Consider the following 27,917-nt stretch of genomic DNA (forward strand, 5'->3'; position numbering starts at 1 on the left):
CAGAATCGAACCCGGGTCCCTGGAGCTGTGAGGCTGCGGTGCTAACCACTGCGCCACTGTGGCTAAAACCAGCGGTGTCCCTCAGGGTTCTTTTCTGGCTAGAAGCTTCTCTTCATTGCAAATATCAATGATTTGGATATAAGGCTAGAGGAAGTGGTGTCCAAATTTGCAGATGACACTAATATAGGAGGCAAAATAAATAATTCTAAATGGACAAAAAAATGGCAGATGGAGTTCAATGTCAGTAAATGTGAGGTGACAGTTTGTTTCAAGAGTGTATATACTTTGGGGGAAGGTTGGGCAATACGGAAAATCGGAAGGATTTGGGGGTTCACGTTTGCAAGACACCAAAAGCAGTACCTCAAGTGAATCAGCCATAATAATGTCAATGGAATACTGGGTTTTATGGCAAGTGGTATAGAATATAAAAGTTGAGATGGAATGGTGAATCTATATAATATCTTAGTAATACCATAGCTGGAGTACTTTGAAAGTGTTGTGTTAAAACTGACCCTCAAGGTATCTTTTGAGGTAATGGTAGCTATTAGTTCAGAAGCCAACTCTTTCTGGCATATTGTTTCTGCACTTATCACCTGGACTGCCGCACGTTCCAGGGTTGAAGATGGACGTAGTGGACTTTTCCCCTTATCCATCGTCTCAACCAGATGGGTGTATACCATCTCCCTTGTCTGCACGTGAGATCAGTGCTTCAATCTCCAGGACCCTGCTTCAGAGCCATTTATGGTATAGAAGTAGACCATTCAACCCATCGAGTCTTTGCATGGAGCAAGCCAGTCAGCCATACTCCCCTGCTCGATCCTCATAGCCCTGCAATTCTATTTCCTTCAAGTCACTATCCAATTTCCTTTTGAAATGGTTGATTGTCTCTGCTTCTACCATCCCCAGGGGCATCGAATTCTAGGTCATTACCACTCACTGAGTAAAAAAAAGTTCTTCTTCACATTCTCCCTTCATCTCTTGCTCAATACCTTTGATCTGTGTTCACTAGTCCTTGTACCATTAGTTAATGGGAACAGTTTTTCCTTGACTAATTTACCTAAGCCCCTCATAATCTTTTGCACCTCTATCAAATCTCCCATCAATCTCCTTTGCTCCAAGGAGAACAATTCCAGTTTCTCCAACCTAACCTTGTAACTAAAATTCCCCATCCCTGGAATTATTCTGGTAAATTTCCTTTGCATCTTCTCAAGGACACTCGCAACCTTCCTGAAGTGTGGTGAACAGAACTGGACGCAATACTCCAGTTGTGGCCTAATCAGAGCTTTATAAAGGTTCAGCATATCTTCTCTGCTTTTGTACTTTGCCTCTATTTATGAAGCCCAAGATCCCATGTGATTTGCTAACCAGCCTCTCAATATGTCCTGCCATCTTCAAAGATCGATGCACATGCACCCCCATGTCCTTCTGTTCCTGCACACTCTATAGAACTGCGCCATTAAGTCTATATTGCCTCATCCTATCCCTTCTGCCAAAATGCATCATCTCACACTTGTCTATATAAAATGCCATTTGCTACTTCTCTGCCAATTCTACTAGCCTATCTATGTCCTTTTGCAGGTGGGTCACATCATCCTCACTGCTCGCCACTCTTCCAAGTTTGATAACATTGGCAAATTTTGAAATTCTACTCTGTATTCCAAGATCCAAGTCATTTATATATAACAAAAAAAAGCAGTGGGCCTAGCAGTGAACCTGGGGAACACCACTGTCTACCATCTTTCAGTCTACAAAACAACCATTTACCAAGACACGCTGTTTTCTGTCCTTGAGCCAATTTTTTTATCCAGTTGGACACTGACCATTTTCATGAGCCTCAATTTTGTTAGCCAGCCTTTTATGTGATACTTTATCAAACGCTTTCTTAAAATCCATGTAGACTATATCCACCACATTCTCTTCGTCAACCTTCTGTTATTTCTTCAAAATATTCAATTAGATTAGGAAAGTATGGTCTGCCTTTTACAAATTAACTCATTTTAATTTTAAAAAAAGAAGTATTTCTAAATAATTGTTTTAAAACTTATGGATGCATACTCTTGGATAAATCCATTGTAGTCTTACTGGAGGTATCTATTAATATTTATTTGAAGATATATTTGGCAAGGGTATCCCAGTGAGGTTAAATATTGGGGGAAATTTTATGGGCCCTGCAGGAGCGGCTTTGGTGGCGTGTGCGATGATTTAAACAAGTGTGAGTTTTTTCAGATTTCTGACAGCCTGTTTTTTGCATCGCAATTAAGTCAGTGGTGTGTTTGTGGTGGTCTGGGGTTCCCCCTGCACAGTGGTGGATTGCAGATTTGCATGCATTTCCATACCGTGAATACTCATTACCTTACACTTAGTTCAAATTAAGTCCTACCTGCCAAATTAAGTTAGTGGCGAACAGCATTCCCATGCCACCCAGTTCACATTTGTTTAAACGTGACCTACGCCAATCAGCTTTGTGAAGTGGTGTCTGAGGTCACTGGTTTCAAGTCTTGAACTTATTGGCACAAGGAAGGCCAACATTGGAATGGATGTTTGGCTCCAGGTTCAGCACCAGCAAGGGTAATTCTTCTCGGGCGATAGTGGGGAAAGGCATGGCGGGGGGTTGGTGTTTCATGGAGAAGCCGGGGAGGGTACTGGGGCAGGACACAGGGTGGAGTGATTGGGTGCATGGAGGAGCAGGGGAAGATAGCTGGTGAAGACAGGGTGGGGGTCTCAGGTAGATGGAGGAGCAAACGAGGGAGGAGGGCAGCATTCAGGGTGTGTAGTGGTTTTTATTGTAGCTGAAGCTAGCTGTGGGCGGTTGCAGGGGATGGTGGGTTGATGTGTGCATGACAGTAAAGAGATTGCCATGAGGGCCCTAAAGAGAGGGATGAGTGTTGTCATTGGGGGACCTGTGGGGTGAAATCAGCGTACTGGCTGGCAGAAGGTCGGTCACAATCACAGGGCAATTGGATTTCGTAGTGGGGGGGAAGGTCGAAACTTAGGATAGCCTATTCTACGGCATCTTAGAGAGGAAATGGAACTCGGCAACTACATCAGGTGAATTTTAGGAAGATCAAGGCGAGAGTTGGCAGTTGGATGGCCATGGGATTAAAAACAGGGGGCCGGGATTGCATGAATAAATTGATAATGATCCGGTCCAAGGTAATGGGGGGAGGCTCAGTGGTAACAGAGGGAAGATGGGGAAACTTGCCTGGTAGCGTAAACGCAGCATTTTTTCAAAGGATAATGCAAGTCGAGTGGGAGTAGACTAATGATGGTGGGTGGGATTTCCTGCTGGGTGTAATCTTAAGGCACATAAAATGGTTCAGCTGACTGACAACAGAAGACTGAATTGGAACGCTCTGTTCATTTAAGTATTTGCAAAGCTGCAAAGACATGGTTCTCATACACCCAATTTGTTTCCTCCCACGGGAAGATGAGCAGAGGGTGCAACTGAAGAGGGCTCTTTTCCCGCAACGGATGATGCCGAACTGAACTCCAGCAGCAGGCAGAACAAGAAGGTGAGGCTGCTCAGAATGATGCCATCCAGAAAAGGCATTATTGAATACGGGCACTGGCACGTCATTGCTTCCTCAGGACAAGGAAAATTTGACTTCAGATGTCAGAGAGGCAATGCCAGAGACGCCTAAAGATGTCACGTGAAATGGTCACAGAAATTTGTAGGATTTTGCGGCATGACCTGCAACCGCTTGGGTTTGGTGGGAATTCCATGCCAGTTGCCCTCAAGGTTACTGCTGCACTCAGTTTATTTGCTAGCAGTGCCTTCCAGGGATCCAAGGGTGACATACGTGGCATATCACAGTCAGCGACCCATAGGTGTATCAAAGAGGTGACCAAGAAGAACAAAGAATAGTATAGCACAGGAACAGGCCATTTGGCCCTCCAAGCCTGCGCCGATCTTGATGCCTGCCTAAACTAATACCTCCTGCACTTCCGGGGCCCATATCCCTCTGTTGCCTTCCTATTCATGTATTTGTCAAGATGTCTCTTAAACGTCGCTATCATATCTGCTTCCACCACCTCCCCTGGCAGCAAGTTCCAGGCACTCACTGCCCTCTGTGTACCAATAGGACCAATGTCTTATTTCATCGTGCCAATGATTTCATCTACTTCCCTGTAGACAAGGACAGCCAGGCAGCAAGGCCTGCAGCACCACCGCTGGGTTCCCTACAGTGTTAGGGGTGATCGACTGCACTTATGTGGTCATTGGCATTCCCTGGGACCAGCCTGCTGCATTTGTGAATCACAAAGGCTTCCACTCTTTGAATGTACAACTGGTTTGCAATCACAGGAGAAGAATCATGCAGATTTGCGCTCGTTTCCCAGGGACTTCTGACGACTCATACATTTTATGGAACTGACACTGTCAGGAGTTTTTGATGAACCAGCCAAAGTAGACGGCTGGATCCTGGGTGACCAGGGTTACCCGCTTTGGACATGGTTGATGACACCAGTGTGGCATCCCCAAAACGCAGCTGAAGAGTGATACAGTGCTGCTCACACATCCAGCAGAGCCGTCATCGAACACACCATAGGCATATTGAAAATGCGATTTCGCTGCCTTGATCGGTCTGGAGGGGCTCTTCACGCACCACAGGTCTGGAGGGTCTCACAAATAATCGTCTGTTGTTCATTGCACAATCTGGCAATTAGATGCAGTCATATTATGCATGCAGAAGAATAGGAGGAACACCAGTCATCCTCAGATGAGGATGACTATGAAGAGGATGAGGACAACAATGCAAATAATGCAGTTATGGATATAAGTGCCATGGAAAGACATACAAGAGACGTCAGAGAGAATCTCATATTTGCAGGCTTCAGCCAACATTGCGGCACTTAATAAAGGAATGTTGAGAGGAGAAAATAAACATTCTCAAAATATGTTCACATACACCTGAGTTCTTACTCATTGCTGTAATCTAAAAGAAGGGCTGTTCTGACAACAGCATGTGAACCTGCAGTGGAGATGTGCCGAACGACTTGTCTGCTATCAACTTCATTGAAAGCGACCTGCGTCTCCATGGAAATACAGTCCTGCATCAAGGCATTACCCCTTGCACAGAGGATACTGCAATGTTGCAGCACTTTGTGACCGACAGATCAAATCTTTTTTGGGTTACAATGTAACTGCAGCAACATCTATGCAATGAATGTAAGAGGGTGACCACAGAACTGCAATTGTAAGGCATGTTAGTAAAGAATAAAGTGTAAAATCTTCAAAAGACTAATGGCCATCATTGAAGACTGAAGGCTCAAATGTCAATGATAAAAGGACACTGGACACTTTCAGAAATGCTATGCAAGCATCAATGCGTTCCTGCCATTGGCCTCCAATAATCTTCCTTTTCAACTGAAACAAAGCGCATGATTTACTAGAGTGCGTCAAATATTAAAGCAAATAAATCTATATTGAAACGTCATTAATCGATGTACAATATTTACAACACCTGTGCCACCTTCATGCTCAAATATGTTTTTCCTTTTCCTACCACTAAGTCTAGGTGCAACCCTGACATTAACAACTGAGGTGGAGGCAGTCTGCTCAGTGCACTGCCCCATTGCTCTGGATAACTGTGGTAGGCGTCCTCTCGAGGTACAACGCCTTGATGGCTCCATCCTACTGGAGATCTGCAGCACTGGTGCTTGTGTATCCCCCTTGTGCTCACCTGCTGGAGTTAAGGGGGTCAATGTCAGGAGCGGTTGGGGGGAGGACAAGATGCCGCTTATCCTGGTGGTCCTGAGAGGAAGGCCCCGGTTCAGCTGGCACATGCTCCTCCTTCATCTGAGTGTATGATGGCACCTACCTGTCTCCCTCAGGGGAAGGAGCACCCATAGAGAGGTCTGGGTGCATTGTCCCCCTGTCACTTAGAACCTGCTGCATGGAGCCCATGGCTACAGCAATGGAGTGCAGGTCAGATTGCATATGGCTCAAGTGCTCAACCTGACTCGCCACGGAGCTCACCAGACTCTCGACTGAGGAAGCCATACACTCATATGGCGGGGACATGGCAGATGTCATGGCTTGCATGGATTCCTCCATGGCACACACACAGCCATGCATGAGCTCAGGCATCTCCAACATCTGGTCCACATGGCTTTTCTGCACTCCCAGCAGACGTCTCATTGCAACAAACAGAGGATCATCATCAGCATGGGCCTGGTCCCCTGGTCCTCCGATTGTCAAGGGGCCTGGCTGGCACATGCTCCCTCAACTGCTGGGACGTGTCTGTGTTGTGACCACCAGAATGTGAGCCTGCTTCTAATCTTAAACCCCCCTCCCGTTGGCCATGTGGATGTATCTGCGCTGACGGAGGTGGAGGAAGAGGCAAGTGATGGTGCACTCTGTGGGGCATTGGCTTCATCTTCCTCCCCAGAGGTGGATTGTGTGCCCTCACGGCGTTCCATCACTCGAGAGTGGGCACCTGCAGTGGAGACAGAAACAGAGGAACATTAAGCATCAGTACAACATGAGGGCGACAGTTTCACTCACATCCCTCTTGCGTTCGCATATGGCTGCTAGACTACAGTGGACACTTAATTCTTACGCCTTGAAGATCCGCCTCGCCATCTGCAACAGATCTACCTCCCTCCTCTCCTATAATTTCAGCAGCCTCCTCCTCAGCTGTTGACAGGGGTCTGATATCTGGCACTCCTCCACCTGTCCTTGCCAGCTCCCACTGGTTATGGGAGCATTTATCCTGCAGTAGACAGTGCAGATTCAATGACATGTCAAAAGATGTATCACACACATTGTATCATGCATCGACATCACTCATTCTGGAGTGGCTTTCACATTATACATCCAAACACATACAAAAGCCAGACGTCAAGACTCTGCACAATCATTTGGTGTCTGGCAACAAGGCTTCAAGCATTCGAATGCATGCCTTATCTGCCCACTGTCAAACACAGATGGAGCCAAAGAGAAAAACTTATAACCAGCTTTGGGAACATCACTTACTCCAGCCGATCTGAGCAGGTCTTTTACACGTTTCCAACACTGTACCCAGGTTCACTGCATCATCCCACAGTTTGACACCTCCTGCACCATCTCCATCCAGGCTGCCTTGGTTAGGTGGGAAGGTCTTCTGATGCCAAGGGCAGGGAGGAGGACCTCCTGCCTTTCCCTGACTGCCTGGAGGAGAACCTGCAGGGAGTCATCACTGAACTGTGGGGCAGGACACTGCCTACTGGCTGACATAATGTTTGTTGATCAAGCCAAAAAAAATTATGGGGGGAGGTGGTGCTTGGGTGCGAACAGAAAATGAAGGTAATTGGGGAACAAATTATAGTGAGCTTATTCTGTGGCCGCAATCAGCATATGTGTCTGAAGGCTGCTGATCCGTGTGGCTTGCAACACAGAATTATTTATTGACGTGTTCTCAGAGTAACGGGCGGTTCCACCAATGAAAGTCTGTCCCCACCACATGATCTCGCGTGTCTCCCGTGACCGCCGCTGCACCTTTAACTTGCATGTAAAATTGCATGCAAAACTGGAAAAAGGACAGCAGTGGAAGTTCCGCCAACTTTCGGTTCTGGCAAAGTCGCGAACTGATAATTTTCTTGCAGGACAATTGTACAGACACGAATGCCAGGGAACCTTTGTTGATCAGCAGGGGAAATTTTGGTTTGATACTTCATCTGAAAGACAGTGGGGGTTGTGGTCATGCTGTTAGATTTAGAAATAATTATTTTGTTTGACAGAACAATTGTAACGAGCATACAAAGTGCCTGCAATCCAGCAATGAGATTAACCTTCCCCATGCACACGTCACCTACTTGTAATGGCAAGAAAAAAAGGCAACATTGAAATAATCAAGAGGTTCAAATAGGAAGGCCTAATAAAACATTTTATATGCTTATTAAATAGATTTTAATTGCCCCAGAGGTGGCAGCATGAGACTTTAATGCCTTCAGTGCATTTTAAAGTATGGTGTGAAGTTAGTTTTTTAAAACACTGCATATTGGAAAGATTAAATTTAATGAGCTCAAAATCAGTTTTCTGTTGTTACTGTCAGCTGATAGAGTAGTTATATTATTTGATGACATGGTGTAATTTTAATGCCTGGGTTGATTTAAAAATTTGCTCCATTGAGTCATCCATATTTCCTTACTCTTGTAATACTTGGGTGTTAGTCTGTTTCCGGACCACAGTGAGAACAATACGGTATAGCCAAAATCATATCAACTTATATGGTTAAATGATGGGATGTTTTCTTACAGCTGTCACCTGCTTCAGTGCTATTAAATGTCAGTTGGTAAATTTGTTGAACATATTCCAATCAACTTCAATGTTTAATAAAACTGTCTGCAGAATGTAAATCTGTTCACCACAGGAAAATGTGGTGCATGTTTCAGTACTTGAAGTAGAGAAAGGCATTCCCACTAACCAATCCAGCTATTTTGATGAAGGGCAGTGCCATTATGACTCTGCTTTTTTTTTGTTCTGACTAACAAAGTAGCTTGAGTAGTGCAGACTTAGAAAGTAAAGCCCAAGCAAACATTTTGAAAATGGGCAGCTTATCTGTGATAAAAGGCCAGGCACTTAACTTCAAAAAATCTAATTTAAACTTGTAGGTGGTCTGTCAGATAGAGATGTGTACTTCTCTCTCTGAACTGACACTACAGTCACCCAGCACTATTGATCAAACAGTTTGTGTATTATACACAATTGCAGGAGTTTGCCGTTGTTTAGTGTCACCTCATTCCATTTGTTAGTTCATACCAACTGTGCGCTAAATCTCCTCTCTGTAACTGGAAACATGTTTACACTACGGCTTTATCCCAAATTTTACAGCTGTTGTGAATTAAAATGCAGAACATGCAAATAGTCTAAATTTATTTAATCCGATTTTACATTAAAGTAAAAACTTCCACCTCCTCATGCCACTTTAAATTTGCCTCTAAAGCAGATGGATTCAAACTGAATAGGTCGCAAGTGCTTGTTTCTAATAGAATACAGATTCAAAGGCATTTTGTCTGTCTTGCCAGTGAATTTGCATTAAGTTAAATGCTTTTATCTAGTTTAAAATTCTACCAGTTTCTGAATCAAATCATACAAAAGCAGGTTGGTTGTGCTATACCCAAATTGACTCTACAAATTTTTGCTTAAGCACAGTAAAAATAAGCAAAATAAATTGTGAAAGTTTAATATATCTTTTGGTTGCCGAGTAACCTGTCTTGTAACTACATTCCCTACCTCAAGGCTGTGTTTCCCAAACATATTCAAACATCTTAAACTCCATATTGGGGCCTTTGTCTAAATGATGGTTCTTGTTCCCTATCTAGCAGTATTCTTATGACTTGTGTATTTTTCGTGTTCTGTGTAAAGGAACAAGCAGATCAGACCTGCAAACCAAGTATCAAATATACCAGATTGCTGCTGATCACCTTGCATAACTCATGGAAGTCATGATAAAGGTGTTTTTTCATAAATGGATGTACTTTACCGGTAAGACCTTGTGACTTGAACATAAAAACATGAGAAATATGAGCAGGAGTAGTCCATTTGGCCCCTTGAGACTACTCCACCATTCAATAAGATCATGGCTGATCTGAGCGTGGCCTCAACTTCACTTTCCTGCCTGCCCCATGACCCTTGACTCCCTTGTAGATAAAAATCTGTCTAGCTCAGCCTTGAACATATTCAATGACCCAGCCCCCCACTGCTCTCTGGGGTAGAGAATTCCAAAGATTAACAACCCTCAGAGAAAATTTTCCTCCTAATTTCTGTCTTAAATGGGAGACCCCTAATTCTGAAACTATGCCCCCAGTTCTAGATTCCCTCACAAGGGGAAACATCCTGTCAGCATCTACCCTGTCAAGCCCCCTCAGAATCTTATATGTTGCAATACGATCACCCCTCATTCTTCTAAACTCCGAGTAAAGGCCCAACCTGCGTTACCTTTCCTCATTAGACAAAACCTTCATCCCGGGAATTAGCCTAGTGAACCTTCTCTGAACTGCCTCCAGTGCAAGTATATCTCTCCTTAAATAAGGAGACTAAAACTCTATGCAGTACATCAGTGCTCTGTACAATTGTAAGAAGACTTCCCTACTTTTATACTCCATCCCCCTTATAATAAAGGTCAACACTCCATTTGCCTTCCTAATTACTTGCTGTATCTGCATACTAACCTTTTGTGTTTCGTGTATGAGGAAACCCAGATCCCTCTATACCACAGCATTCTGTAGTCTGTCTCCATTTAAATAATATTTTGCTTTTCTATTCTTTCTACCAAAGTGGATAACCTCACATTATACTCCATCTGCCAAATTTTTGCCCACTCACAACTTATCTATAACCTTTTACAGACTCTCTGTACTGCTCACAACTTGCTTTCCCACCTGTCTTGGTATCATCAGCAAATTTGGCCACAGTACACTCTGTCTCTTCATCCAAGTCATTAATTTAGATTGTAAATATTTGAGGCCCAGCACTGATCCCTGTGGCATCCCACTCGTTAGTTTACCAACCTGAAAATGACCCATTTATCCTGACTCTGTGTTTTATTATTATTATCCATGCTAATATATTATCCCCAACACCATGAGCTCTTGTCTTGTGCAGAAACCTTTTATATAGCACTTTATCGAATGCCTTTTGGAAATCCAAATACACTACATCTACTGGTTCCCCTTTATCCACCCTACTCAATACATCCTCAAAGAAATCTAATAAATTTGTCAAACACAATTTCTCTTTTATAAAACCATGTTGACTCTGCTTGATTGTATTATGGTTTTCCAAAATATCCTGCTACAACTTCCTTAATGATGGATTGCAGAATTTTCCCTTTGACAGATGTTAGGCCTCTTGTTTCCTGCTTTCTGTCTCCCTCCTTTCTTGAATAGGAATGTTACATTTGCGGTTCTCCAATCTGCTGGGACCTTTCCAGAATCTAGGGAATTTGGAAGATTACAACTAATGCCTCCACTATCTTTGCAGCCACTTATTTTAAGACCCTCGGCTTCAGGCCATCAGGTCTAGGTGATTTGTCAGCCTTTAATCCCATTAGTTTTCCAAGTACATTTTCTCGAGTGATAGTGATTGTTTTTAAGTTCCTCCCTCCCTTTTGCACCCTATTGTTGGGATGCTTTAAGTGTCTTCTACCTTGAAGACAGATACAAAATATTTGTTCAAAGTCTCTGCCATTTCCTTATTTCCCATTATTAATTCCCCAGTCTCATCCTTTAAGGGACCAACATTTATTTTAGTTACTTTTTTATAGACTTGTAGAAGCTCCTACTGTTTGTTTTTATATTTCTTGTTAGTTTATTCATATTCTAATTTCTGCCACTTTATTATTGTTTTAGTCATTCTATGCTGGGTTCTAAAATTTCCCCAATCTTCTGGCCTACCACGAACCTTTACAGAATTGTATGCCTTTTCTTTCAGTTTGATACCATCCTTAACTTCCTTAGTTAGCCACAGATTGTTCATCCTTCTAGTAGAGTCATTATTTCGTAGCAGAATATATCTTTGTTGAGAGTTATGAAATATTTCGTTAAATGTCTGCCACTGCTCATCTACCATCTTACCTTTTAACCTATTTTCTCAGTCCATTGTAGCCAACTCTGTCTTCATACCCCTGTAATTGCCTTTTCTTAACTTTAAGACACTAGTTTCAGACCCGACTTTCTCACCTTCAAACTTTTCACAATCATGTTATGATTGCTGTTCCCGAGAGGATCCCTTACTATAAGATCATTAATTAATCCTGTCTTATTACACATTACCAAGTCTGAAATTGCCTGTTCCCTGGTCAGTTCCACAATGTTTTGTTCTAAGAAATTGTTCCAAATACACTCTATGAACTCGTCCTCAAGGCTACCTTTCCCAGTTTGATTTCTCCAATTTATATGAAGATTAAATTCGCCCACGATAATTGCAGTAACTTTCTTACAAGCCTTTATTTCTTGATTTATTCTCTGTCCTACAGTGTAGCTATTGTTAGGGAGCCTTTAAACTACTCCCACAAGTGACTTCTTTCCCTTATATTTCTTACCTTCATCAAACTGATTCTACAGGCTAGATTTTAAGTTGGGTGGACGGGAGCTGGCCACCAATGTAAAAGTTGGTGGCAAACCTGCTTCCGCATCGCCTGGGGATCCGTCCTGCATTTTACGGGTCCCCAGGCTTTAATTGTTCCAAGGCAGGACTTCACCAGCTTGAGGGAGGAAGTCCTGCCTCATTGAGCTGCCAGCCAATCAGCGGGCCGGCAGCTCTTAGTCCCAGCAGCGCCACCAGGACCGGTGACCATTGCTGGGACTGCAGCCCAGCCGACTGAAGAGGATGCCTGGGAGCTGGGATCGAAGGTGAGTTTTGGTTGCCTCGCCGTAGCAGGCCCAGGTGAGGCAAGGGTGGTCGTTTGGGGGGGGAGGGGGGTGCTTGGTTCCTGGGGGTGGTTGGGGAAGCGGGGGCAGACCTCAATCGGGCCACGTGGAGGCGGGCGAAGGCCCTTAAGTGGCCCTTAAAGGCGGCCCTTTTTTCGACCCCACCCCCCCCCCGCCCTACGTAAAGTGGGGCGGAGGCAGGAGCGGGTCGGGAAGACCTCCCAGAGCCTCCGGCTCCATTTTACACCACCCCCACCCCAGCCACCATCCGTCTCGTTGGGGTGGCGTTAAACTCCGGCCTACATCTTGATTTTCCAAGACAAGATCATTTATCACTACTATACTGATCTTATCCTTATATTAACAGAACTTTCTTTTCCTTCTCCCTATCCTTTTGCAATGTCAAATACCCTTGAATATTCAGTTCCCAGCCCTGGTTACCTTGCAACCAAGTCTCTGTAATGGCTATCATAACATACCATTTATTTCTATTTGTGCCATCAATTCACCTATCTTGTTACGAATGCTGTGTGCATTCAGATAAAGAGCTTTTAATTCTGTCTTTTTATCGTTTTTCCCTACCCTCTACTATTGCTTTGTCTTTTCTCTTAAACTTTCTAAATTTCCCTTCACCTGAACCCTCCACCCAAATATTTAGTTTAAACCCCTCTGTACAGCCCTAGTTATTCGACTCGCCACGGCAATGGTCCCACCTCGGTTCAAGTGAAGCCCGTACTAATGGAACACCTCCCTCTTTCCCCAGTACTCTTGCCTGTGCCCATGAATTGAAACCCATTTCTCCCACACCAACTTTTGAGCCATGCATTCAACACTCTGAACTTATTTACCCTATGCCAAGTTGCATAGTAATCCGGAGGTTACCACCTTTGTGGTTCTGCTTTTTGATTTAGCCCCTAGCTGCTCATATTCCCTTGAGCAGAGACTAAAATCAGCTTTCAAGTTAACTCAATTCATCACATTCATGAGAAAAAATGAGTTCACTGGATGGTGGTGATAATGAATGAGTTTTTATGCTTTACATATGCTTTTTATTTAAAACATTTATGTCGGGTATCCTGTCCACTTTTAATGTTATTTTTAATTGCAATCCTATTGTGGGGGTGGGGGGGGGGTACATTCAATGTATTCTTTGTACACTCATGGAAATGGTAAGTGGAAGATTGAGACTGCCTCAATCCAAATTAGGAGTGTGTCACCTCCTCATCCTTTGTTCAGAACCAGTCCAGGTAATGCAGTGCTCGCATCGAATAAAGAAGTGAATGTGTGTTCATAAAGATGGAATTTTTACAATGTACCTGGAAGATGGTTTTCAAATATCCAGAAACCTTACTTCCTCTGTCACAATTTTGAGTCACATTTGTATGTCAACATTTGTAATTGAAACTATGTAAGCATTTATAACAGGAATCCATATGTATATATTTCTAGTGGCAATCTGTAGACTGTAATGATGTCGTGGCAGTGATCCTGCCACTAAATAGCAGAGTAATGTGCCTCCTATTACATGGAAATTACATAGAGGTTACAACAGGGGAACCCACCATTTTCCCTAACCACTCCATGTCACTGTTTATCCTCTACAACAGCAAATAATCCTAATTACATTTACATACCATGTTCCCATACCCTTCCCTTCATCCACCCATCCCATCTAATACATATAAATATATAGAAGTGGCAATTCAAAAGCAGTTCCACCAGTCCCTGTTGAGTTTTATCTCCACACAAGAAATCCCTTCAATCCTCATCCACCTATCAAATCTAATCTTGAATATTGGCTTACGCCCCGATTTTATTGGGGGTCTGGGAACTGGGCGCACAAGCTCTGAAGTAGGTGAGGCAGCTAGATGTAACTGAGAGGTCGAGGCTGGACATCATTTCCATAAGTTTTCTTTGACTCTTACCTGAACCTGGCCAGGTCCGCCACCTGGCTGATGAGAACTAATTTGAGGGCAGGAGGCTGCAGTTGGGGATCCACGAGTTTGGTTCCAGGCAGTCAAGTAAGTGGTGAGGAGTGGGGGGGATGCTCTGGTCATGCTTGGTGGGGAAGCCTGGACCAAGGAAGGCCCAAGGCTTCCAGACAATACTCAGAGGAAATCTAAAATAAAATTTTAAAACTTGGCTACCTGGGCCTCTTATGACTCATGATCCACTTCCCAACTGTTTTGGCATCACCCAGCCAATTACTGCATTGGATTCCTTACAAGTCTCAATCAAGGTAGGAGTCATCAGCAGTGTCATCAAGTTACACCTACTCACGAATAATCTCACCAACATTCAGTTTCAGTTCCACCAGAACCATGGGACTCCTCATCCAGACATTGAGGCAAGTGATGAATGCCAGAGGAACGGGGAGAATTTCTGCTCCCGCCATCAAGACTGCTTTCGACTGAGCATAGCACCAAGGAGCCCTAGAAAACTGAGGCCTAAGTGGGGGAGGGAGTCCAAATGGAAAGCCCTTCTGTGTCTGGAGATATACCTAACACACAAAAAATTGTTTGTGGTTGTCAGAGGCCAGTCAGCACAGCTCCAAGATATCACTGCAGGGAAGTGTGGTCCGCCCAGTTATCTTCAGATTTATCAGTGACCTCTCTCAGGAGTGGGGCTGTTCACTGACAATTCTATGTTTATCTCTCTTCACAACTCCAAAGATGAAGTAACCCATAGGATCCAGAATTGCGCTGACAACTGGCAGATAACATTTGTTCCACACAGGCGCATGGTAATAACCATCTTGAAAAGAGAAAGGCCAGTCGGCTTCGCCTGACCTTCAAAGGCACTACCATCACCAAGTCCCACACAATCAACATCTTGTAGGTCATCAATATGGCTGCAAGAGTATGACAGAGGATGGGTACTCTATGATGATTGTCTGATCTCCTGTCCCATGAAATCTTATCCATCATCTATAAAGCTGATGTCAGGAGTGTATGATTGAATACTAATTCTTTGCCTCAATGGGTTCAGGTGTAACAACACTCAACAACACACATCACCCTCCAGGATATAGCAGTTTGCTGGATTCCTGGCCCTGCCACTGGACTCAGTATCTACCTGTCCACCACCAATACTCTGTGGCTACAATATGTACAATCTGCAGGATGCACTGCAGCAACTCACCGAGGTTACTTTGACAGCATCTTCCTTCCCTGTGACCACTACCACCTGAGCAAGACAGGAGCAGCAATGTTGTCAGAGCACCATCGCTTCCATGTTGCTCTCCAAGTCACACGCCATCCTGATTGGGACATATCTCACGTCTTCATTGCTGGATTGGAATCCTGGAACTCTACCTAACACAATTGTGGGAGCACCATCAACGCAATAACTGCAGCAGTTCATAAAGGCCTATCCCCACCTTCTCAGGGCCCAGTAATAAGTGATATATGTTACCTTGCCAGAACCCCAAGAAAAAATAATATAAAAATACGCACAGTACTTTTTCACAACTGTTTAAACAAATTTGATATGTTTATTTGAAACCTCCTCAGCTGATCTCCACACAACGAAAATTAAGTAATAGCTGATATTTATGTGATTCAGCAATGGAACCTGCTCACCGTTTACTGTTCAAAAATTCAAAATGATTCAGATCTTAGATCAAGGTGGCTGGTGAGTCGATTTGAATTTCTAAAGTTTGCAGGACTTAAGCTCCATAATGTTTTTTCTCAGAATTAATATGAAAATCCTAGCTCTGGAATACCAAAGATGGCAAAAGTGTTTCATTCTAAGCACCAGCCTCTCACAGTTTGCTGAATACAAAATTTACCAAAAACTATAAATTAAAGAAAGTTATGGTTTGGCAGAGCCTTTGTCCTAATCTTCCATGAAATGCAATACTGGAGTTCCCATGCCATCCACTATACTGTCTGCCAAGAAATTGCTTTTTTTCGAAAGTGGAACTACCTTCTCCTCTGGTGACATGGTGGTGCAATATGTGGACACACCAGCAACAGTATCACAAATTAATGTGTCTTAAGCTCGATTTCTCACTCTGCTGAATTCCAAATCTCAGCAATTTTGCTGTGGGCAGCTGCCAAGCAAAAGCCAAACATCTCCTTAAATGCGGGCAGAGGATAATTGACAGAAAGCGCTATCATTGGGATAGTTGCTTGACCTCTATGGTCAACTCATGATTGGCATAGATAGATACCAGGAAGCAGGCCACTTGTCCATCCCCTTCCCTGCATGAGGTGGAAGGCCCAAATAAAAAGCCAACAGTGACATCACAGGAGAGCTGCAAGGTGATTGGTTGGTGAGTAGCAGCTGTTAGAATATCTTTAAAAAAATAAGGGGTAAGTTTTTTTTGTTGAAAATAAAACCTCTGGTGATAAGGTGAGTACTACTAAAGTGTTTTTTTTTAAGGACTTTAGATTGGAGTGGGTAGAACAAGGCCCCTAGTATAATTAGTATTTTTTAATTTAGGGAGTAACTAATTAACCTAAGGGTACGTCATGGCAGGAGAGCTCAGCCCCGTGATGTGCTCCTCCTGCGCTATGTGGGAAATCAGGGATGCTTCCAGTGTCCCTGGTGACCATGTGTGCAGGAAGTGTATCCAGCTGCAGCTACTGGCTACCCACATTATGGAGCTGGAGCTGTGGGTGGATTCACTGTGGAGCATCTGCGATGCTGAGGAAGTCGTGGATAGCACGTTTAGTGAGGTGGTCACACCGCAGGTAATGGCTGCACAGGCAGAAAGAGATGGGTGATCACCAGACAGAGTAGTAGGCGCAGCCAGGTAGTGCAGGAGTCCCCTGTGGCCATCCCCCGCTCAAACAGATATACCGCATTGGCTACTGTTGGGGGTGATGACCTCCCAGGGGAAAGCAGCAACAGCCAAGTTCGTGGCACCACGGAGGGCTCTGCAGCACAGCAGGGGAGAAAAGGGTTAGAAGTGCTGTAGTGATAGGGGATTCTATCGTAAGGGGTGCAGATAGGCGTTTCTGCGGCCACAAACGAGACTCCAGGATGGTATGTTGCCTCCCTGGTGCTAGGGTCAAAGATATCTCGCAGCGGCTGCAGGACATTCTGAAAGGGGAGGGTGAGCAGCCAGAGGTCGTGGTCCATATTGGTACTAATGACATAGGCATGAAAAGAGATGAGGTCCTACAAAGTGAATATAGGGAGTTAGGCAGAAGGTTAAAAAGCAGGACCTTGAGGGTTGTAATCTCAGGATTACTCCCTGTGCCACGTGCTAGTGAGTATAGGAATAGGAGGATAAGGCAAATGAATGCATGGCTGAAGAGCTGGTGTAGGCAGGAGGGCTTCAGCTACTTGGATCATTGGGATCTCTTCTGGTGCAGAGGTGACCTGTACAAGAAGGACGGGTTGCATCTAAACTGGAGGGGGACCAATATCCTTGCGGGGAGGTTTGCTAGCACTACTCAGGAGGGTTTAAACTAGTCTCTCAGATGAGATAGTTGGGGCAAATGTAGAGGTTAAAGCAAGCAAATCCAGTAGGCAGGGGCAGGACAGGGAGCGTGGAAGGTCTGGTCGGCTAAACTGCATTTACTTTAATGCAAGAAGCCTTACAGGTAAGGCAGATGAACTCAGAGCATGGATCGGTACATGGGATTGTGATATAGCAATTACGGAAACGTGGTTGAGGGATGGGCAGGACTGGCAGCTCAATGTTCCGGGGTACCGATCTTTCCGGCGTGACAGAGGTGGAGGTAAGAGAGGAGGGGGAGTTGCACTATTGATTAGGGAGGACATCACAGCAGTACTTAGAGAGGATATCCCGGGAGGGATGTCCAGCGAGGCCATATGGGTAGAACTTAGAAATAAGAAAGGGGTGATCACTTTGATGGGATTATACTATAGGCCCCCCAATAGTCAGAGGGAAGTGGAGGAGCATATATGTAGGGAAATCACAGATAGGTGTAGGAATTATAAGGTTGTAATAGTAGGTGATTTTAACTTCCCTAATATTGACTGGGACTGCCTTGGTGCTAAGGGATCAGATGGGGAAGAATTTAAGTGTGTCCAGGATAGTTTTCTGAAGCAGTATGTGGATGGCCCTACTAGAGAAGGGGCTACACTCGACCTCCTCTTAGGAAAGGAGGATGGGCAGGTAGTTGATGTGTCAGTGGGGGAGCACTTTGGGACCAGTGACCATAACTCTATTAGCTTCAAGATACTTATGGAAAAGGCTAGGACTGGTCCTCAGGTTGAAGTCCTAAATTGGGGGAAGGCTAATTTCGATGGCATCAGACAGGAACTCTCAAAAGTTGAATGGGAGAGGCTGCTTACAAGTAAAGGGACGTCTGGCAGGTGGGAGGCTTTTAAAAGTGAGATAGGAAGACTTCAGGGCCAGCATGTTCTTGTTAGATGGAAGGGCAAGGCTGGCAAGTTTAGGGAACCTTGGTTGACGAGGGATATTGAGGGTCCGGTCAGGACAAAGAAGGAGGCATATGTCAGGTATAGGCAGCTTGGATCGAGCGAGTCCCTCGAGGAGTATAGGGGATGTAGGACTACACTTAAGAAGGAAATTAGTAGGGCGTAAAGGGGCCATGAGATTTCCCTGGCAGATAAGATAAAGGAGAATCCTAAAAGATTCTATAAGTATATTAAGAGTAAAAGGGTAGCTAGGGAGAGAGTAGGTCCCCTTAAGGATCAGTGTGGCAATCTATGTGTGGAGCCACGGGAAATGGGCGAGGTCTTAAATGAATATTTCTCTTCCGTATTTACCGTGGAGAATGTCATGGAAGCTAGTGAGTTCAAGGGAGGGAACACTGATATCCTGGAGCATATCAACATTACAAAGGAGGAGGTGTTGGAGGTTTTAAACCGCATTAAGGTGGATAAATCCCCAGGGCCTGACCAAGGATGCTCTGGGAAGCAAGGGAGGAGATTGCTGGGGCCCTGGCAGAGATTTTTGTATCATCGTTAGCCACGGGTGAGGTACCGGAAGACTGGAGGATAGCTAATGTTGTGCCTTTATTTAAGAAGGGCAGCAGGGATAAACCATGGAAGTACAGGCCGGTGAGCCTTACATCAGTGGTGGGAATGTTATTGGAAGGGATTCTGAGAGACAGGATTTATATGCATCTGGAAAGGCATGGTCTTATTAAGGATAGTCAGCATGGCTTTGTGCGTGGGAAATCATGTCTCATGAATTTGATTGAGTTTTTCGAGGAGGTGACCAAGAGGATTGACGAGGGCAGGGCGATGGACGTTGTCTACATGGACTTTAGCAAGGCCTTTGACAAGGTCCCACATGGTAGGCTGGTCCAGAAGGTTCGAACAACATGGGATCCAGGGTGAGCTAGCAAATTGGATACAAAATTGGCTTGGTGATAGGAGGCAGAGGGTGGGAGTGGAGGGTTGTTATTCAGATTGGAGGCCGGTGACCAATGGTGTGCCGCAGGGATCTGTGCTGGGCTCTCTTATTTGTCATATCTATTAATGACTTGGATGTGAATGTAAGGTAATAAGTTTGCAGATGACACCAAAATTGGTGGTATAGTGGACAGTGAAGAAGGTTGTCTAAGGTTACAACAGGATATAGATCAACTGGGAAAGTGGACAAGGGAGTGGCAAATGGAATTTAACGCAGACAAGTGTGAAGTGATGCATTTTGGGAAGTTAAACCAGGGCAGGACATATACAGTGAATAATGGGACCTGGGGAGTGTTGTTGAGCATAGAGACCTTGGGGTGCAAGTACATAGTTCCCTGAAAGTGGCAACACAGGTAGACAGGGTGGTGAAGAAGGTGTATGGCATGCTTGCCTTCATCAGCCGAGGCATTGAGTACAAGAGTTGGGACGTCATGTTACAGTTGTACATAACGTTGGTTAGGCTGCATTTGGAGTACTGTGTGCAGTTCTGGTCGCCGCACTACAGGAAAGATGTGATTAAGCTAGAGAGGGTGCAGAAAAGATTCACAAGGATGTTGCCTGGTTTGGAGGGCTTGAGTTATAAAGAGAGGTTGGATAGGCTGGGTCTGTTTTCCCTGGAGCGAAGGAGGCTGAGAGGGGACATGATAGAGGTATATAAAATTATGAGAGGCATAGTTAGGGTAGATAGCCAGAGTCTGTTTCCCATGGTAGGGGTGACTAAAACTAGAGGGCATAGATTTAAGGTGAGAGGGAAGAGGTTTAAAGGGGATCAAAGGGGTAAATTTTTCACTCAAAGAATAGTGGGTATCTGGAATGAGCTGCCTGAGGAGGTGGTGGAGGCAGGAACAGTAGCGACATTTAAGAGGCATCTGGACAGGTACTTGAATGAGCAAGGCATAGAGGGATATGGAATTAATGCAGGCAGGTGGGATTAGTATAGATAGGCATTATGGTCGGCATAGACGTGGTGGGACGAAGGGCCTGTTTCTATGCTGTATGACTCTATGACTCTGTAAGGATTGCAATGAAAGGAAGAAAAATTAAAGAGTGTCATATTCTCAAAAAAGACGTTTGCTTCCCGCGAATTGGATTTATCTCCAACACGCACAATTCCTGGCTAAGTTGAGTTCGCAATTTCTGTGTCTCATCCAGCAAAAATACCATATCTGTTGGGAGTTGCATGAGAGGGGCCCAAGGTGACAGACCTTCAAAATTCCAAACCTTCCTATGGGAAAGTACCTAGCCTCTGTTTATTGCCTTCTTACAACTGAGATTGGCAACTCAGTGAATGGAGGATTGTGGTCATAATTCAGCATGCCAGCATGCCTTGGGCAGTTTAGTAATAATTTGTTATGGCAATACGTTTTACAATATTGTTGCCATATTTTACTTAAAGTGAACTTATGTACAGCTATTACATCTTTTATTCTAAAACAAAGGTGTTGAGCATTTAATTTGGGCAAATTAATTTAATTTTGGAAATATGAGACTAACTCTGTTCTTCAGATTGTCCCCAAAAATATAGCAAACATTGTTTCCTTCTGGCAATGTCTGTTCCCCTGGTACCTTCATACACTCTATACGTCGTCACATCAATTCACCCTCACTAAATGACATATAGTCCTATGAGCTCCACTGGCCTTGAGGTTAGGCTGTCTGTATGTTTACCTTGGGATTCCTGCAAACTCGCTGCATTTGATTTGCAATACAAAAGTAAACATGAAAAATAATAAATATTTGGTAGGCAGAGAGTATTTAATATTTCAGCATTATATTGCAAAATCAGATTAACGTCATAGTTGTGGTCTCTATAGCAATGCAATTACAATAAATTATTGCCACTTTTTCACTGAACTATTTGCCTTTCATACAAGTGTTGTCCTACTGTTCATGTCTTTATACATTTTGTCGTGACATGTGCAGAAATGCATTACCATGTTTAAGGGTCTCCAATTCAAGATACTGTGAAATTTACACCTACGTATAGTTTCTGTTTTCCCACTTACGTAAGTCTAATAATTTAGGTGCATATTGGCAGAGCTGAGGCTTAGGAATCCTAAGTGTGCATACGGGTAAAGCTGGAGTTTAATTAGCTAATCATGTAGTTAATCAGAACAGATTACTGGTCAGCTTCCCACTGCTTATTCAGCTAGGAGCATCCTACCCATTATTACTATGGTCTGCAGGCTAATCTGAAGCAGAGTGAGAATTATTCCAGATCCCAGTGGCAAATGAACCCCTCCAGATTTAATTAGTGACTTTTAAGATGGCTGGTCAAGCATCAGCAGTGCCTTGGAATACTACAGACCTTCCCGGGTTAAATATCCACACTTAATTCCAAATATCCATCAGCAGATGTGTCATATTCCACAAACGATGCTAGATCAATTGTTAATTTTAAATCTGAGATTGTTGGATTTTTGTTAACCAAAAGTATTGTGGGATATGGAGCATCCCTCATGGAATTAGGTCGCAGATCAACCATGATCTCATTGAATGGCAGAATAGGCTCGAAGGGCTAAATGTCCTACACCTGTTCCTATGTTCCTATCTTGAAGTCATTATTATCCATTAAGTTATTCTCTGATCCATGTGCACAAGACTCCATCTTTCACTAATTTTTAAATGAGTCTACTTTGGGAGGCCACCTCTTAATAAGGACCATTGGGATTCAGTTCTTGAAGTGGTCTTCATAGATGTTATGTTTAGTTTAGTTTAGTTTAGAGATACAGCACTGAAACAGGCCCTTCGGCCCACCGAGTCTGTGCCGACCATCAACCACCCATTTATACTAATCCTACACTAATCTCATATTCCTACCACATCCCCACCTGTCCCTATATTTTCCCTACCACCTACCTATACTAGGGGCAATTTATAATGGCCAATTTACCTACCAACCTGCAAGTCTTTTGGCTTGTGGGAGGAAACCGGAGCACCCGGAGAAAACCCACGCAGACACAGGGAGAACTTGCAAACTCCACACAGGCAGGACCCAGAATTGAACCCGGGTCGCTGGAGCTGTGAGGCTGCAGTGCTAACCACTGCGCCACTGTGCCGCCCAATTATTCTTGGTGTCACATTTTTGTTCATTCAAGAAAAATAAATTAAAAGATAATAGGGGAAATTTTCTTGCATCTGTGCTCAGACGCACTGGACCCCCTGGCCACAGTGAATATCGGAAAATTGGGTGGGTTGGAGTACACGTGTGTAAAGAAGCCTGTCCAATTTTCCGATATTCACTTCACACAGGCAGATCTAGGAATATCACCCTTAATTTTGTCTTTAGCTTCTGCAATTCTCTGTCACAGTATACTGTAAAATATTTAGTACTTGAGTGTTTTTGGCTATGTTTTGTTGAAAGGAAACTGCAATTGTTCGTTAATTTCTGTTCTGTCTTCCTATATTAGGCTGCACAACGCATTTGATCCCAGCCATCCTGTTTTTATCCTGACACTCCTGCATGTTATTACTGCTCCACTGCATGGACTCGCCAATGCTATTGTGTTTGGATTTGACCGGGAGACGTGGGGCCAACTGAACTTAACATCTCTACAGGTAACATTTACTGATCAGTAACAACTCCTCTTAGTGTTTTAAAATATGGTTGCCTCCCCTGCCTTTCTTTCTGCTGGAGAATCTCCTGAAATTCCTCTAGATGTTGCATTTTGCCACAAGCTTCCTTGAGTTCCAAACTTAAGAAATCAACTAGTCTATCCCTTTAAGTAGCTGCAGGACTTTCCCTTTAAGTAGCTGCATGACTTTAAAACCTGAGGCATCCTGCAGTTTCCTTCCCACCAGTGTATGAGTCATAGCTCAGCCACAGTATTAAAATTAGGCTGACTGCAAAAATGCTGCAAGGTGGGTGCGATTCTCACACCGCTGCACTTTTGATTGGCTGCTGTCCCATCACGTCATCGCCAGCTGCAACACCAAAAGCAATGAAGCATTTGAGCTTTTAATGGAGTAGAAGGGTTTAGAGTCTTTGAAATAGCATAAAGATGGACAGCCAACCATTATGAGCCAAGGGTTTTCATTTCTAAATTGCTAAATATTTGTTATCTGCTCTCCCAAATCCCTATCCCAACCTTTCAGCACTCTTTGACCTTCCTGCTCTCCTGCCGTTGCCCCAGGCTTAATTCCCTTTTAGATAAACTTATAGCTTGCCTCTGTGCCTTTCTTGACATCCTCCAAAGGGCCCATCGAGGCACTCATCACTGCCTCCTTATGAGCAGCAACCCCAAATGTGCCATTCTACTGTCTCTCCAACCTTTCTGTCCAGTGTCCTCTCCGTCTGACTCATCCTTCCCAGTGCTGATCCTGTGGACTGTGCCAGCAGATCAGCTATTATCACCCCTTTCCACATCTCCCTCCAGACTGTTTGTTAACAAGGCCCTTGCCATCCATGAGCTCATTGTGGATGATCGTATCGACATCATGGCCTTGACAGAGACCTGGTTGAGAGGTGATGACACCTTCCCCTAAATGAGGCCTCCCTGCCTGACGAGACCTTTCACCATTTCCCTGCCCAGACTGTCGCAGTGGTGGTGTGGCTGTTATCACTAAATCACACACTGGTCTGTCCCCCTACTCCTCTGACGTCTTTTTCTCCTTTGAGCACCTCACATTGTTCCACCCCTCTCACCTCTAATTTAAAATCTTCATCGTTCTCTACAACCCACCCAAATACCATAAAAATTTTCACACAGAGATATCTTCATTGTTTTCCTCCTTCACTCAGGCTCTGCATCAAGCAACTTCTCATCCTCAGTGATTTCAAATTCCATCTCAACTCATAATGCTCTGTCTCTTCTGAGTTCACTGCCCTCCTATCCTCCCTTAATATGTCCCTCCATATAAACTCCTCAACCCATATTCACAGCTGGCCTCATTACTTCCATTGTGTCAATCACAGTTAAGGCCATCTCTGATCGCTTTCCTTGTGTTGCTCTCCACCCACATCCTCCTCCCAAGCCTACTTTCTTCTGTGTCCACTCCCAGAAGAAATTTCTCTCCCAATTCATTTACAACTTCTCTTTCAATATCCCAAATGTCTAGCCTTTGGCCCAATGTTCACAACATTTCTGCTGTCTCTGATTTGCTCAACCACATCCGCACCTCCACCTTTGATGCCATAGTTCCTACTAAAACCATTACACACTCTCATCCTGGCCATTCCCCCTTAATGGCCTTCATCTCCACTCCCTTAAGTTCAAGGGCAAAGAATTGAACTGATGTGACAGACTCCTGGTTTAGCCATTTACCCAGCACCAGATCTGGCTGGGCCACATTAAGCATCATCAGGTCTTGCTGTCGCCTGCTAAAACTGCTCACCATTCCAGGAACATCCTGGAGTGCAAAGATAATTTCCAGCTTCTTTTCTTTATTGCAGACCATCTTCTTAAACCCCTCTCCCCTGTCTCTTCCATTCCTCACTTCCAAAACATGCGAGGAGCTCATTGACTTCTTTGTCACTAAGAATGAGACCATCTAATCAGCTATCTCGGCTGTTTCTCTCCCTTCCCCTAGCCCACCATTTAAAATGTCCTCTTAAGATTTACCCCCACCCAGCCCTAAACTTGCATCTTTCTTTAGTTTCTCTCATCTTGTCCATGAGACCCAACTCCTGCTCCCTTAGCCCTATTCCCACTAAACTACTGACCACCCAACTTTCCTTTCTTGTTCCCATGCTAGCTGATATTGTTAACAGTTTGTGATGTTGTTAACGGTTCTCTCTCCTCAGTTATTGTTCCCCCTCCTTCAAATCTGCTGTCATCTCTTCTTTCCTCTAAAAAAATCAACCCTTGATCTCTCTATTGTTGCAAACTACTGCCCCATCTCTAACCTCCTTTTCCTCTCCAAAGTCATTGAACGTGTTGTTGCCTCCCAAATCAATCAGTGCCCATTTTTCCTGGAACTCCATGTTTGAATCCCTCCAATCAGGTTTTCACTCCTGCTACATTACAAAAATGGCATTTATGAAAGTCACAAATGACATCCTATTTAACTTTGACAAAGATAAACTATCTTTCCTCGTCTTTCTCAACCTTTTGCAAGTTTTTGACATGGTTGACAACACCATCCTCCTCCAATGCCTCTCCACCATTGTACAGCAGGGTGGGACTGCACTTGCCTGCTTCCATTCTTATTTACAAGTCAGGCAGCATCTGTGGAGAGAAAAGCAGAGTTAACGTTTCAGGTCTGTGTGACCTTTCATCAGATCTGCCAAAAGTTAGAAGTGCAATAGGTTTTGAGCAAGTGAAAGAGGGAAGGTGGTGGAAGAAGGAGGGAAGGTCTATAATAGTGTGGAGGGCAGGAGAGGATAACTGACAAAGGGTTTCATGGTACAAAGCCAAGGAGGAGTGGTAATGGGACAAGTAAAGAAGCGAAAGATGTGTCTGGATGAGGTGTAAATGGGAAGATAGTAGCTGTCCAAATACGTAGAAAATGGATTGAGAAAGAAACAAAGTTGGGTGGGGAGAGAGGGGGTGGGAGAGGAGAAAAACGAACCAGCAAAAAAAATGCGATAAAAGAAAAAAATGGGGGCAGAGGTTAGGATCTAAAATTATTGAACAGCAACACTTTTACAACTTGGCATTTTACAGCCTTCTGGACTCAAGATTGAGTTTAATAATTTTAGATCCTAACCTCTGTCTGCATTTTCTTTTCTTGCTTCGTGTTTTTATTTTGCTGTTAGTTTCACCCCTATTGCCACCCCTTGTTTCTTTCTGACCTCTTGAGCATCCCTGATTTTACTCAATCCACCATTGGCACTGTGCCTTCAGCTGCCAAGGCCCCAAGCTCTAAAATTCCCTCCCTAAACCTCTCTGCTGCTCTTCCTCTCTTTCCTCCTTTAAGACGGTCCTTAAAACCTACCTCAAAACAAGCTTTTGGTCATCTGCCCTAATATCTCCTTATGTGGCTCATGTTTGCTTGCTAACACTCCTGTGAAGTGCCTTGGGATGTTTTACTATGTTGAAGGGGCTATATAAATACAAGTAGTTGTTATTGTTAAAAATTGCTAAATATCTTTTATAAAAAGATATTTTCAAATGAATGTTCATGCATACGTTATTTTTGGAGTATTGCTCTACAGCTGTAATGTACTACATAAATTTAAAGTATTAAAATTTGAAGTTAAAAATTCCAAGAGGTAGAAATTGTGTGTGGCTCTCCCACTGTAACTAACTGAAACACCAGATAAATGTCTTTAATATCCAATTACACTTTTCTGACAAAGTGAGACAACTGCCTCAAAAGTGCCCCAAGTGTTGAATGGGATTGTAAATGCTTATGTTATGCCCGGCTGGTCCTTCATTACTGACCCCTGCTAAATCACTTAATTTAACTGCTGTTGATGGGTGGGAACCATCACATCTGGCCAGCAAAAAGGCCACAAGTTGTGCAAGATCATTGGCCAATGAGGGGATCATGCTGCAGCCTGAAAAGAATTATAGATATACCCGAGCGGCACCCTTTGTAAGAGAGCTGCATTTAAATAATAGAGCTTGGCCTGACCTCAGGTTGTGGTCACATGTCACCTACATGTAGTGATTTGAATACTGTTCAATCTATGCAGCAGTAGAATGTTGTAGCCCTCCCCCTTAGCAGTCCCCAGAGAAATCCCACCTCTTGTTCCTGGACTTAATCCAGTCCAAAGCCATACAGTCGAGCAGTGTTTATAGGGAAAGTTCATTCCATGTTGAAGTTTGCCTTTTCCAGCTTTGGCGGGTTGTGGCCAGGCTGTTGATGCTGTACATAGTTAAGACTGGAAGATTACCATTATAATTGCTATTGCTTATTATGCCAGGAACAGAGCTGCTGCTACTTCTGCAAAAAGTGGGAAAAAAATTCCAAATAGAATATTATCAGCAAATTTACACAGACTGTATTTCCTGTCCCTGTAACTCTTCACCAAACAGTATTGGTTGAACCTCAATTCTTTGTATACAGAAATTCCAAAGCAGAATTTATCATCGTTCACTGAATCTAATTTGTTGAAGCATGCTTTAGGCTACAGGAAATCTGTGACTTGCCTTTTGGTATATCAGTATGATTTCCGTGCTTCCAGCAAGCACCAGGGTCAAAACCTTGAGATATCTGTGCTTATTACAGTTGTCTGCAGCTGCACCCTGTTGTTGAACCAGTTAATAATAATGTTACAAAAAAAAAACACACGTCAACACAGTACTTAACAGTATCCC

At 43.9% G+C, this 27,917-nt stretch overlaps 1 protein-coding gene across 3 annotated transcripts in view; it reads left to right on the forward strand.

Moving 5' to 3' along the window:
• Nucleotides 1-27,917, forward strand: part of si:dkey-100n23.5 — a 293,233-nt gene that overhangs the window by 249,855 nt on the left and 15,461 nt on the right. For all 3 annotated transcript variants that reach the window (XM_068040644.1, XM_068040642.1, XM_068040643.1), the window contains one exon: nucleotides 23,124-23,271. In XM_068040644.1, the coding sequence (XP_067896745.1) occupies nucleotides 23,124-23,271 (148 nt within the window). The remainder of the gene's footprint in view (nucleotides 1-23,123; nucleotides 23,272-27,917) is intronic.

This window comes from Heterodontus francisci, chromosome 10, assembly GCF_036365525.1.
Source record: "Heterodontus francisci isolate sHetFra1 chromosome 10, sHetFra1.hap1, whole genome shotgun sequence".
NCBI lineage: Eukaryota > Metazoa > Chordata > Chondrichthyes > Heterodontiformes > Heterodontidae > Heterodontus > Heterodontus francisci.